Below are 13,896 nucleotides of genomic sequence, written 5' to 3' on the forward strand. Positions count from 1 at the left end.
GAAGGTCTGGCTTACTGTGCCAGACCTTCAGAGCCTGTGCCGGTAACGGCGGCTCCCACGCGCATGCATGGGAGTGATGTCATCGTGGCTCTGGCCAATCACATAGTCGGAGCTGGCAAACTCGGAAGACAGACAGGGGGAACATGTCAGTGCTCTCAGAAGTGACTTTACAGCACTGGAGGGCTTTGTTCCAAGGTATTTCATAATGTGCTAGTATGCAATGCATACTAGCACATTATGCCATTGCCATGCAGGGTGTTTTTTTTTTAACATCAGTGGTTTACAACAGTTTTAAATAATAATATAGGCATTTTTTACAATGTGTCTGGCTCAAATTAATTATTTCCAGGCCAGAACAGTCTGGCTGCTTGGGCTGCTGTAATGGAGTAGCAATAGCTACATACAATAAGTGGCGCCGTGTTCCAGCAGAAGTACTAATGACTTCCCCTCAGCTGCCAGATATAGAGAGAGTATGTTGTTGTGCATCTCTGTCATTTAGGAGAAGGCTGGTATTTTTATCAATAAATACAAGGCTTCCTTTAAATGGAGGCGGAGACATGGGTGAATGACCCCACAATCTCCACCTCACCCAGTCAGAGGAAGCCTTGTATTCACTGAAAAAATACACGACAGAGATGAGCCAAGACTGGCTCTCTTTAAATCTGCCAGTAGAAGGAAAGTCACTTGTTGTACTGCTGATGGAATACAGCACCGCCTGCTGTATGTAGCTAATGCTACTACAGTCTTTGGTCCAGCTTGGCCCAAATAAACTTTTGAAAGTGAAAGTAAATCCAGAATTCTCATTAAAGGAACAAAAAGAAATAACAAAAAAAATGAAATATAAATGGTAAACACATTTGAAAAAAATCAGCAGCAAAATAATAGCTAAAGGGAAAAAGAGGAATAAATAAATTTTGTATTTTTTAATTGCAATGGTGCTTTAACTGACATCATATGCAGATCAAATGTCACCTCTAATAAATGACTAATTACAATATAGCAGTAAAAATGTTGTTACATCTGAATTCTTCCAAACACAGCAGATGCTGTTCTTTCAAGTGTCAATTTACACAGGAGCAACGACAGCTACTCTTGTGATACAAGACAAATTTGCTGGCAAATGCAACCAGAGAGCTGTGCGGGAAGAAGTGGATTAGAGAGTACCACACACTCCCTAAATATTATGGTTATTTTTTTAAGGTGTTGTCCACAATTGATTAACTAGAAAAAGTGTGCTCTTTAATAATGGATTTGTTTATACGGAACAGAAAAATAGGATTTTTTAAAACAGCTTACCTGTAAAATCCTTTTCTTTCGAAGGACATCACGGGACACAGAGCCACAGTAATTACTGATGGTTAGGTGATGGGTTATATAGGTATCACTGGTGATTGGACACTGGCACACCCTATCAGGAAGTTCAACCCCCTATATAATCCCTCCCCCTTGCAGGGATACCTTAGTTTTGTAGCCAAGCAATATAGTGTATTAGAAGAGGGGCGGGACCTCTGTGTCCCGTGATGTCCTTCGAAAGAAAAGGATTTTACAGGTAAGCTGTTTTAAAAAATCCTATTTTCTTTCTCGAACATCACGGGACACAGAGCCACAGTAATTACTGATGGGATGTCCCAGAGCAATGCTACCTGAGGGGGGGAACCACGACCAAGTAGGGTGCAATCAGACCTGAGGACCCTTTACCGCTGCCTGCAGCACACTACGCCCAAAGGCGATATCCTCATGCCTTCTCACATCCACCTGATAGAATCTGGTGAATGTATGAACTGAAGACCAGGTTGCGGCCTTGCAGATTTGAGCCATAGAGGCCCGGTGATGCACTGCCCAAGAAGCACCAATAGCCCTTGTGGAATGTGCCCTGATCTGAAACGGAGGAATCTTCTGTTTCAAACCGTAAGCTTGAATGATCAACTGTCGAATCCATTTAGAAATGGTAGCTTTTGACGCTGCCTGTCCTCTATTGGGACCCTCTGGCAGCACAAACAAAACATCCGTCTTGCGGATCTGAGTAGTTGCCCCTAGATAGGCCTTAACTGCTCTTACTACATCCAACGAATGTAGAGATCTCTCTTCCGGAGAACAGGGATCTGGAAAAAAGGAAGGTAGAACAATGTCTTGGTTTAAATGAAAATCAGAAACCACCTTCGGTAAAAAACTAGGATGAGGGCGTAGTACCACTCTATCCTTGTGTATAATCAAATAAGGCTCCTTACAGGAAAGAGCTGCTAATTCTGATACTCTTCTAGCAGAAGAGATGGCCACCAGAAAAATTAATTTCCTTGTCAACAAGACCAAAGGAATCTGACTTATTGGTTCAAAAGGCTGTTTCTGTAACACAGCCAGGACCAAATTCAAGTCCCAGGGGTTTAGGGGCGCTTTAACCGGAGGATTAAGACGCATCACCCCCTGCATAAAGTTTCGGACTAAAGAATGCGAAGCAAGTGGCCGCTGAAATAATACTGATAAAGCAGAAACCTGGCCCTTGATGGTACTCAAGGCCAGCTTCATCTCTAATCCCATCTGTAGAAAATCAAGGATTCTACCTATGACATATTTCCTGGGATGCCAACCTCTGGATTCACACCAGGTTATATAAGCCTTCCAGACTCTATGATAAATCATCCTGGAAGCTGGCTTCCTTGCATTAATCAAGGTAGATATGACAGGACCTGAGAGCCCACGACTCTTCAGAACGTGGGTCTCAATAGCCAAACCGTCACATTTAGCGTTTGTAAGGCAGGATGGAACACTGGACCTTGAGATAACAGGTCTGGGCGTACCGGTAGGGTCCACGGGGAACCCACCGTCATCCTTACTATTTCTGCATACCAAGTCCTTCTGGGCCAAGCGGGGGCCACCAGAAGTACCGACTTCCTTTCCTGCCTGATCCTGCGAAGGAGTCGTGGCAGTAGCAGAATAGGCGGGAATGCGTAAATCAGTGAGAACCGATGCCACGGAATCACCAACGCATCCGTCCCGCATGCAAGAGGATCTTTTGTCCTTGCCACAAATCTGTCTATCTTTTTGTTGAATCGGGATGCAAAGAGATCTACATCTGGAACCCCCCATCTTTGGCATATGGCCCAAAAGACGTCGGGATGCAGAGACCATTCCCCTGGAAGTAACTGCTGGCGACTTAGATAGTCCGCCTGCCAATTTTCTATTCCCGGGATGAAAACTGCCGATATGCATGGCACATGCATCTCTGCCCAGACTAAGATCTGGTTCACCTCTTTTTGAGCAGCTCGGCTCCGGGTGCCTCTCTGATGATTGACATAAGCCACTGCTGTGGCATTGTCGGACTGGATCCTGACCGGACAACCCTGTAGCCTGATAGTCCAGGCTTTTAGAGCTAGATGTATCGTCCGGATCTCCAGAATGTTGATGGGTAAGGTCCTCTCTGTCTTGGACCATACCCCTTGGACCGCAGCCTGTTCCAGAACTGCTCCCCAACCTGACAGACTGGCATCTGTTGTTACCACCGTCCAGGTAACCGGTAGAAAGGATTTCCCCTTCTGCAGGTTTTCGGGTATGAGCCACCAATTGAGGCTCTGACGCACCGCATGCGACAGGTGCATCGGAAAGTCTAATGCCTGAACCTTCTTGTTCCAGGTCGACAGAATACTGTGTTGCAGCATTCTTGAGTGAAACTGAGCATAGGGAACTGCTTCGAATGAAGACACCATCTTCCCTAGTAGCCTCATACAAAGGCGGACTGAGGGACCCTTCTTGGTCCTTACTGTCAGAATCAGCTCTCTCAAAGCAGTGATCTTTGCCTGGGGTAGAAATATTTTCTCCTGGCTTGTATCTATAATCAGACCTAAATACTCCAGTCTTCTTACTGGTTTTAGGAAAGACTTTTCCAAGTTGAGGATCCAACCCAGGTGTTCTAGATACCCGACTGTGGTCCTCAAGTTTCCATTCAAAGAGGCTATCGACCGGTCTATCAAGAGCAGGTCGTCTAGGTATGCTATGACAGCTATACCCTGAGCCCTTAATCTGGCCAGAGGAGGAGCCAAGATCTTTGTGAACACTCGAGGTGCAGTGGCTATCCCGAAAGGCAGAGCCACAAACTGGAAATGGCGCCCTCCTACCTCGAAGCGCAGAAACTTCTGATGAGCAGGAAAAATGGGCACATGTAGATATGCATCTCTGATGTCTATTGATGCCAGAAATTCTCCTCCCTGCAGGGTGGGAACTACTGTTCGAATTGATTCCATGCGGAAGGATTGAATCCTTAGGAATCGGTTCAGATCCCTTAAGTCCAGAATGGGCCTGACATCCCCATTTGGCTTTTGGACCGTAAAAAGGTTGGAATAGAAGCCCAATCCCTGGTCCTTTGCGGGAACTATCATAACGACCTCCTGCGACAAAAGTCGCTCTAACGCTAGCAGGAGCGACTGCTTCTTCTCTGGGTCTCTGGGAACATTTGAACTGAGGAACCGAGGAGAGGGGAATTCCTGAAACTCCAGCTTGTACCCTAAGGTTACCGTGGAGATTACCCATCTGTCCTGGAAGTCCTCCTGCCAGAGCTCTGAGAACTGTCGCAGTCTTCCCCCCACTCGAGTGAGCGGGGGCGCCCCCTCATGCAGAGGTCTTAGTGTTTTGCCTAGTAGGCTTCTTTCCCCAGGACTTCTTTTGTCCCTGGGGTTGACTCTTGTCTCTGGACCCCGATGGAGGCGGCCGTCGAGACTGCCTGGAGGCTGAAGCCCCCGGCGCTGGGGAAAGAGTCCGTTTGAAAGAGGGACGCTTACTCTTCTTCTTGACAGGTAAGAGAGTGCTTTTCCCACAAGAGATTCTCTTGATATAGTTATCCAAGTCCTCTCCAAACAACCTTGCACCACGAAATGGACACTGGCGTAAAAACTGAGGTATCCCTGCAAGGGGGAGGGATTATATAGGGGGTTGAACTTCCTGATAGGGTGTGCCAGTGTCCAATCACCAGTGATACCTATATAACCCATCACCTAACCATCAGTAATTACTGTGGCTCTGTGTCCCGTGATGTTCGAGAAAGAAATGGTATTATTTGGTCAAGTGTAAAATGGCTCTTAGAGCTAGGGGGTATAGAGGGACTCAGTATGGTTGGAGGCTGAGGGGACGATGATTGTGGTGGAGAGAGTGGGAGCCCACTATGGGAAAGTCATAGAGAAGGCACAGTGAGACCAGAGCGTTGTTGTGGAGTGGAGGGAACCAGACAAATTTCTTACAATCTTTTTATTATAGTTTTCCAATAGAAAAATGGACATACAGAACAAGTAAAGATCTGGGATACATCTGAAAAAGTACACAAATTGAAAATCAATTGGTAACAAGTCATTTAATGGCAAAATATAACAATCCATGATCATCCTACACACCCTGAAACCCTCCCACCAGCTCACTCTCTATGCAGGAGAGTTCGAAAAGACAGAACCGGACAAATTTGAATCCCTATATAGCTAGCTTTAGTAGGAACTATTCAGGGACTGGAAGGTGGAGAGAGGGGAGGAGGACAGGGAACTAAACATTGATTGGGGTGGGAGATAGCATAATGTGCACATTGGGGGATGAGATGCTAGGGAATAGACAGTGGAGGAGAGCAGGTAGAATAAAAGTGTGGACATTAGGGGAGAGCTTGGCAGAGAGTGTAGTGTGGCTATCAGAAAAGCGATAAAGAAAATGTGATAAAGACAGTGGGGGAGCGAGCTGCCAGAGAAAATAATATGGATAGCAGAGGGAAGTGGGGGATTTTAACCAGTGCAAAAGTGCTAATTATTACTTTAATTGTAATCCTTATACAGCATAAGATGCTCAGAAAGGTGGTGCCTTTAGGCAAGTACTTACCCGCTACTAGTTTCTGTAGTCTGGGTATTGTCATAGTCACTGTCCGCTCCACTGCCATGCCGATCTGCCTTTGCAGGCTGTAGAAAAGAAACATGTTAATTAATCCCTTCCTCACTATCCTTGCACAAGACCATTTCCCAAATTTCCTGTTTCCTATGTACATAATCCTGATTTCTTTTTAGCTAGCAGATATTGAGAAATTCGTTTTAAAGTGGTTGTAAACCTTTGACATGAAATATGAACAAAGCATATCCTCCCATAGTGTGTCCCTGCCTCAATCTAGAGCACTAAGTGTCATTTCTGTCTGCTGCCTAGTTCCTCTGTTATCTGCATGAGTCACTTCTAAAACATTTTCCTGGCTAAGAGGTAAAAAGGTGATGGGGGGCTCCAGCACACAGCCTGTGACTAACAGCCTAAGCTCTGTTCCTGTGTGATTAGTTCTCTTCTCACAAAGTGTAACTTCAGTTCCCCCTGCCCCTGCTTTCTGAAAGCTCAGGCAAGCTGTATGAATTCTGTACTTTGAAAGGCTGTAGAGAAGAGTGCTGCAGGTAAACAGGTACAACTTACTGTATGTAGGAGGATTTGATTAATCTCGGTGCATCACCTGAGACTAGTCACTTCACTGGGTATATGTAGAGGTTTATAACCACTTTAAAGAATCACTGTATGCGCTATACACAGATAGTCTACAGGCAAAAAAAAGGGTTTTAATACACAACAAAACCCACTTACATCTTTGGAGTTAGTCCTAACTTTGCTTTGTCCTTATATTGTGTCTTTACCTCTGGAGTATAGCAATTTTAATGTACAATCTACCCCAGTTGTTGAATCTCAGAAACAATGGTTTGTTTGAAAAACATATTAGGATTTTTGGTTTAACTTTCCAAATGCTTTTCTTGGAGTACACAGGACACAGTGTTTCATATTCATTACTGCTTAGGTTATGCTGCCACCTTCAGGTGAATAGACACAGGCCAATAAAAAAAAAAAAAAAAAAGGGCAAGAAATCCCCACCCGGACATAAACTCTTTCCAGTTGTAGCAAGCAATGAGGAACAGACAGGTAAACCAAAAATCCTGATTTCGTAATCTTATATCACAGGACACAGAAGACTTCATATTCATGACTATTTGGGATGTCCCAAAGTACTGACCATGAGGGGTGAGCAACACAGCACCAAGGCCATCACGCCCAAAACCTAAAAACAGAATGTCAGTAAACTCCACTACAAAGTCGGCCTGCAAAACCCGTGCACATTTACCAGGTATAACTTAGTAAATGTGGGAAGAGAAAAACCTTGAGAGCTGATAACGCAACTCAGAAATGGCTGCATAAATATTCTCCAGGGGGATAGCTGACCTATAGAGCACCCTGCCAGCGCGGTCACTGAATACATTGTACCCTGGTGATCACTGCCCACACTACAGGTTGTCCCCGCTCTTGGCCATCAAGCCATAGCGACTGATCTGGGTGAAGCCCTCCTCTACTCCAGCAGGGGTGTTAGGAACAGACCAAAAAATTGCAAAATAAGCCCTTGAAGGAAATCTTAAGAGAAAGAGCAGTAGTCACATCCATCACCCAAGGACACCAACTAAAAACTGAGGTTTAGCTTAGCTGCGCTGAGCTGAGCTGGGAAGGGTTATACCTGTGCAGGTTTTCCATTTTTTTTTTGGCCAGTGTCCCTTCACCTGAAGATGTCAGAATAACCCCAGTAGTCATGAATATGAAATCCTCTATGTCCTGTGATGTGCGGTTAAGCTGTAATCTTTTTATGATGACCACCAGATGTTTTGTTTCTTTACTCTCTCTGCCCACACTTGACACCACAGCATGTGTCGGGGGTCAGAGGTCACTTAAAGTTTTATAGTCACTGACCTTATGTCACACACTAAGTATGGTCCTTAAAGGTAGAAAGTTTTTTTTTTTTTACCTTAATGCATTCTCTGCATTAGGGTACAAAAAACCTTCTGAGACCAGCCCCCCTCCCTTATATTGCCTGAGTCTGATCTTGATCGATCTAGCGATGTGCATGAAAGCAACATCTCTCTTCCTCCTCTTTGGTTCGGACACAGCAGCAGGTGCACAGCCATTGGGGAGGGAGTGGGAGTGGGGCTGAGGCGTGCTCTGTGTGTCCATAGCTAGCTTGGAAGCGAGCACTTACAAGTGCCCCCAAAGCAAGCGGCTTGCTATGGGGGGGAATCGGCGAGGGGGAGGAGCAAGAAATGATGACTGCGAACAGGCCGGACGTGGGGGGTGGGTGGTTACCTGGAAAAATCAGGTTCCTGCTCCCCCCTCCCTGAAAGGTGCCAAAAGTGGACGGGGGGGGGGGGGGCAAACAAGTGGAGCTTCTCCTTTCAGGTGGAGCTCCGCTTTAAGCAACCTCTGTTTATGCTTTTTTTTTTTTTTTTTTTACCATATACTTATTTTGAATTGATTTTTTTTTTTAAGTGTTTGCTTTCAAGAGAATGAGCAACAATTGGCTTTATGCAGGAATCTTGGTGATTGTAAAGGAAAAAACAAACATGGTATATTTACCTTCTCCGTGCAAAGGTTTTGCACAGAGAAGTTAAATATACCATGATGGTATTTTTGTTTTTGGGACTTCCCCTTTTGGGTGAAGTTTCGCTTGGACCCACCTCCTCTTGCAGCTCCTAATTGGTAAACATGTCCTATGGTTTAATCATAAATTGCTAACATTTAACTAGGTGGACATTTCAAAAGGTCAAGTCAAACCAAAACCTAAAGATATGGCTGGTGACTGAACTCAATTACATATACCCAAAGTTGTAATATTTCTCCAGGAGTCTATTGGCAATATCACCATACTGGGGTTCTAGATCAGCACCTGCAATTACTGTCATGTTCAGTTTTATAAAAGTTATGACACATTACTCTATGCTCAATTCTTCTGTAGACATACATTACCGGTTTTCAATAAAAGAACTCTAAAAAACTGAAGAGTAGAAAACTCAGTAAAGAAACAGTTGTGGGGGTGATATGGTCACTTTCAAAGGGTGATGGTCCCTGAACACAGATCCCAATCTTTGACAACCACCAAGTGAACTTCCTCCCACCCAATTCCTACATGAGCAGCTCATAAGCAATTAGAAAACGTATATTTAAGAGTGTTTGTAGGATAGTAAAACTACTAAAATACTTCTTGGTTTAACAACAGATTAAAGAAAGTCCAGGAAAAAAAAACAATATATGGTGCTTGTGTGAAAGATAGATGTCACAATCGTTAAATCACTACAATATGATTAAAAGTTTGGACAGGGTGGTATAATCACAGTATTACGGACAGCAGTCACATAGACTAGGAGTGATGATCGTCATCCTGGAAACAATGTAATTCCTCATACTCAATATGGTTAAACATGAATTTATGCTGGGTTGATATTACAAAAAAAAGCTAAACTTTAGGAATACATATATGGTTACTGTTTTACCTGCTAAATCCAATAGTAAACCAGTACAGCTAATCTTGAGATATACACACGTTTTCCACACTGTACAGCCAGTACCATGGTATATGAAGTTACCAGTCTAGCCATTCAGCTTCTGGTGTCACCTCTCTGCCTCCACCCTTCCTAATGGGCAGGGAATGAGCATCATCACTTCTATCCAGTGAGCAGGAGCGAAGCAATCTTACCAACTAGCAGAAGTGTATATCACAGGAATAGCTGTGTAAAGATACAAACCTGTTACCAAGTAAAGCAGTAAACACATATGGATCTCAAATGTGTATTTATATATTAATGTCAAAGTAAGAAGGGAAAGAGAAAAAAAAAAAAAAAGAAACACTATATGCATTTTATATACACTATATAAAAGGGTTCCCATCATTAGTAATTTTCAATACAAAGGAGGGGGGTACATCACCATGTTCCGGGTATTGTCCGGAGGTCCAGAGAACAGAGGGGAGGACAGAGGGGGGAAGGGCACAGAAGAGGCAGAGATGCCTTTCCGGATCTAAAACAGAAGGGGATTGTAAGGCAGCATGCACACACAAGACAAGAACACAGATACTCAATAACAAAAACTACATGCTACAGTCAATGTATATGTCTAGCATACTAACATAGAACAAAGACACCTTCACCAATATACAGTAGACAGCTCTGTGCATATATATATATATATATATAAATGGTAAACGGGACAAACACAGGGTGGCTGCAATGACAGAGGAACCAATTCATGCTAATGTTTAGTGAAGACATGGAATAAAGACCATTCCGATAACTCAGATCACAGACAATGCCAGTCCTAAAAAGGATATTCTGGTGTGTTTAAAAGCAGGTGAGTGCCTGCAGTAGTACACCATGATACAGGTTTAATATTGGCACATCTGAAAAAATTATTCGGTCTAATGCCACGGTACTGTTTTCAAAGATCTACAATTCCCTGAAAGGCACTGACTGGCGGGAAATGTGAACAATGCAAGGTACCTGAACCCCCCTTTTTTTTGTATAGCGATCTTGGTGGCAGGGTTGCGCACGCACACCCAATGCTCATCAGCTATTTGTAGGAAGTCAACGCAGGGCAAAATATCAGGTTCAGTTAAATACCACAACCTGAGTTCTTACATCTAACATGCCTTCGCTACTTCATCACTTCATTCACCTGCTGGAGCAGAGATAAGCATTGTTTTGCAAGCTCCAAGTTTCCTCTCCCTTAGTACAGAGCTGGGATATGGCAAATGCCTGCTCACATACTCAGCATTGTATCATGACGACAGGAAGTAGAGCGAGTCACATGCTTCCGCACCTGAAAGTATCGGTAATTCTCCTTGCTCCAGGTAGCCGAGTGAAATGGTAGGGTATGAGCATATGCAGGGTACATATTTAAGCGAGTCTGCGGCTTTGCCCTCTAAGCAAAACACAGGTTAACTTACAATCTTTGTGAATTGTGGCATCAGATATTTTGACAATTGCACTCTAAAGCCTAGTATACACGGGCCGAAAGTTTCTATTGAATTTGGCCCATATGTACTGCAGCCGGTCCAACAGAAGCCAGTCGTTTGCTGGCTTCTGTTGAAGGGGCATGACCGAAAAAGGTCTGCCGATCGGTTCCCGACCAGAGTGTTTTGGCAGGGGGGCTGTCCCCCTGTTAGAACACAATAGCACAGCAGGGGTGATCACTATACTAACATTAGATAGTTAGTACAGCGACTCTGACCTGAGCTGTCAGTTTTTTTTGTTCAGCCCTTCTTGGCTGAATTAAAAAAATAACTCGTAGTGTATACTAAGCTTAAGGCAAAATTTGTCAGGAGAGAAAGTGTGCACACAATAAGGGGAATTAACTAAGCTGGTGAGAGTGGTGTGTGCCACAATAACCAAGCAGAGAGACCTAGATGTGCCAAGTCCATCTGTGCCACCTGCCAGATACGAGCAGACAGATAGACAGAGAAGTCTGCAGGAGTCCCGCATGGCACCTGTGATCAGCAATGCTTTTCAGGCTCCAGTAAAAAACAAAAAAAAATAATAAATGCAGTTACCTGCAAAAAGATGTGCATTTTTTTTTTTTAAAATGTGAACTTATTCTTTAACCACTTCAATACAGGGCATTTTCACCCTCTTCCTGCCCAGGCCAATTTTACGTTTTCAGCACTGTCGCACTTTGAATGACAGACATATTGGACACTTTTGACACCATTTTGGGACCACTGACAATTATACAGTGATCAGTGCTATAAAAATGCATTGATTACTGTATAAATGTCACTGGCAGGGAAGAGGTTAACACTAGGGGCGATCAAGGGGTTAAATGTGTTACCTAGGGAGTGATTTTAACTGTAGGGGGAGGGGACTCACAAGGGGAGGAGACCGATCAGTGTTCCTCTGTACTGGGAACACATGATCAGTCTCCTCTCCCCTGACAGGACGTGGATCTCTGTGTTTATACACAGAGATCCATATCCCGGCTCTGTTAGCGGGCAATCGCAGCCACCGGGCACGTGCATCGGCTCACGAGTGACGCAGCGGGGGCGCGCGCGCCCCCTAGACGGTCGGGAAGCCCAGGACGCCATATGACGCCCGCCCAGGATAGGAGATCCCTCCTGCAGACATCATTCAACTATGGGCGGGACATGAAGTGGTTAATTGAATAAGCTGAAGTTAGAAGTTGATTGGCTACCATGCACAGCTTCACCAGATTTTGCACTCTGTGGTTTTAGTAAATCAACCCCATTGTGCTGCACTGCAAAGCAGGATGAACCTGCCAATGCAAATGAAACAACTATCCCAATGTATATACGTAATTAGAAGAAATACAGAGAAACAATTAAGAAAAACACATTAGAGCTGCACGATTCTGGCTAAAATGAGAATCACGATTTTTTTGCTTAGAATAAAGATCACATCATCTTTCACATTATACAAAAAAACTGGGCTAACCTTACTGTTTAGTTTTTTTTTTTTTTTAAATTTACTGAAGTGTATTTCTTCCCAAAAAATTGCGTTTGAAAGACCGCTGCGCAAATACAGTGTGACATAAAATATTGCAACAATCCCCATTTTATTCTCTAGGGTCTCTGCCAAAAAAATATATATATATGTATATAATGTTTGGGGGTTCCAAGCAATTTTCTAGTAAAAAATACTGATTTTAACAAGTGTCAGAAAAGGTTCAGTCTTTAAGTGGTTAAACTTCCCTCATTTACAGGCCAAAGAAGACCGAAAAGTTACTTTGTTTATAGTTATCCACATGGTTTTTATCTTTTGACAGCTGAGTGAGAGGAGAACTTTCTACACTTGTTACATGAATGAATTCGGAAATTCTCCATATAGATCGTGAGGGGGGGTTGAATCGAGATCGAGATTTTTTAACGATTAATCGTGCAGCTCTAAAACACATTGCTATACATTGATAAGACTATTTACATTACCACGTTCAAATTAAAAATATAACTAAAGACTAAATAAAAAAATACATATTGCAACAAGATTCATGATCTCAAATGCACACAGGCTGTGTGTCCCCTGCATGCCACTGGCGCATTGCCTCAGTAAAGAGCACAATCACAGTATGTTTAGTATACACAGATACGACAGCATGGGTGTGTGCAAATTGTGTAATAATGAGCACTTAATACTATTGCCAGCTGCTCCTGGTGAAAGAAAATTTTCACAGTGAAAGTCAACAAGGAGGATTGAAAAAAAAAAAAAAAAAAATATATATATATATATATATATATATATATATATATATATATATATATATATATATATTTTGAACTAAGTATACTAATGAGCTAGTACTAACACTAGTCAGAGGCAGGCAATAAAACAGAACTTTGGAACATGGAACATGGCAGTATAAGACGGCATACAGACGTAATGTCCTGTACACAGATGAAAAAAAACCCAAGAGATTTATTGTCCAGCCCGGTTCTTATCTGCCAGTGTATGTAACAGATACATTTGGTACGTCGTCTCCAGCATAAAAAAAAAAATTTTTCAGTGTTGGACACTTTCTGACATTTACCCGATTTTCCCCTTTTTTTGAAGAAATAAGCACAATGAATTGGCTGGAAATAACTAAATGTAAGTTGCAGAAATAGAAGACTATTATGCAGTCTGACTATTTTATCACCTACATGGTATTGAGATTGTCAAATCCATTGGTAATTGGGTGCAAAACTCAATTACTAATATTGGTCATGCTAAAAGAAAAAAAAAAGTAAACATGATACCTTTATCCTGATAGAAAAAAACTACTATTTAGATTTTTCCTAAATCAACTAAAAAGTATAAAAAAAAATGTTTATTGCTTTATCTACAATATCTATAGTAATGGTAGGACGTGTGACCAGCTTCCATTATGAATTCTGAGGTTACAGAGACTTAATAAAAACAATATTGACAAAACAAGACAGTTATAAAAAAAAAAAATCAACTATTGGTAAAAATATAATATAGCCACTTTGTAATTTAAGGAAGTTCTATCATCAAAAGAAACAACAGCTTGTTAAACCCCCAGTGGACTCTGTGAACATAGCACTTGGGACCCAATCTAAATCTGTGCTAGGGTTACTAAGCTGTTTTGTCAGAA

General features: G+C 42.7%; 1 protein-coding gene across 3 annotated transcripts in view; it reads right to left on the reverse strand.

The window, feature by feature from the left end:
- Positions 1 to 13,896, reverse strand: part of GIT1 (GIT ArfGAP 1) — a 249,322-nt gene that overhangs the window by 15,667 nt on the left and 219,759 nt on the right. For 2 of the 3 annotated variants that reach the window (XM_073616833.1, XM_073616834.1), the window contains 2 exons: positions 9,724 to 9,813; positions 5,842 to 5,918 (listed from right to left, as the gene is read on the reverse strand). In XM_073616833.1, the coding sequence (XP_073472934.1) occupies positions 5,842 to 5,918; positions 9,724 to 9,813 (167 nt within the window). The remainder of the gene's footprint in view (positions 1 to 5,841; positions 5,919 to 9,723; positions 9,814 to 13,896) is intronic. The other variant, XM_073616835.1, reaches the window with a different exon arrangement.

This window comes from Aquarana catesbeiana, linkage group LG02 (assembly GCF_042186555.1).
Source record: "Aquarana catesbeiana isolate 2022-GZ linkage group LG02, ASM4218655v1, whole genome shotgun sequence".
Taxonomy (NCBI): domain Eukaryota; kingdom Metazoa; phylum Chordata; class Amphibia; order Anura; family Ranidae; genus Aquarana; species Aquarana catesbeiana.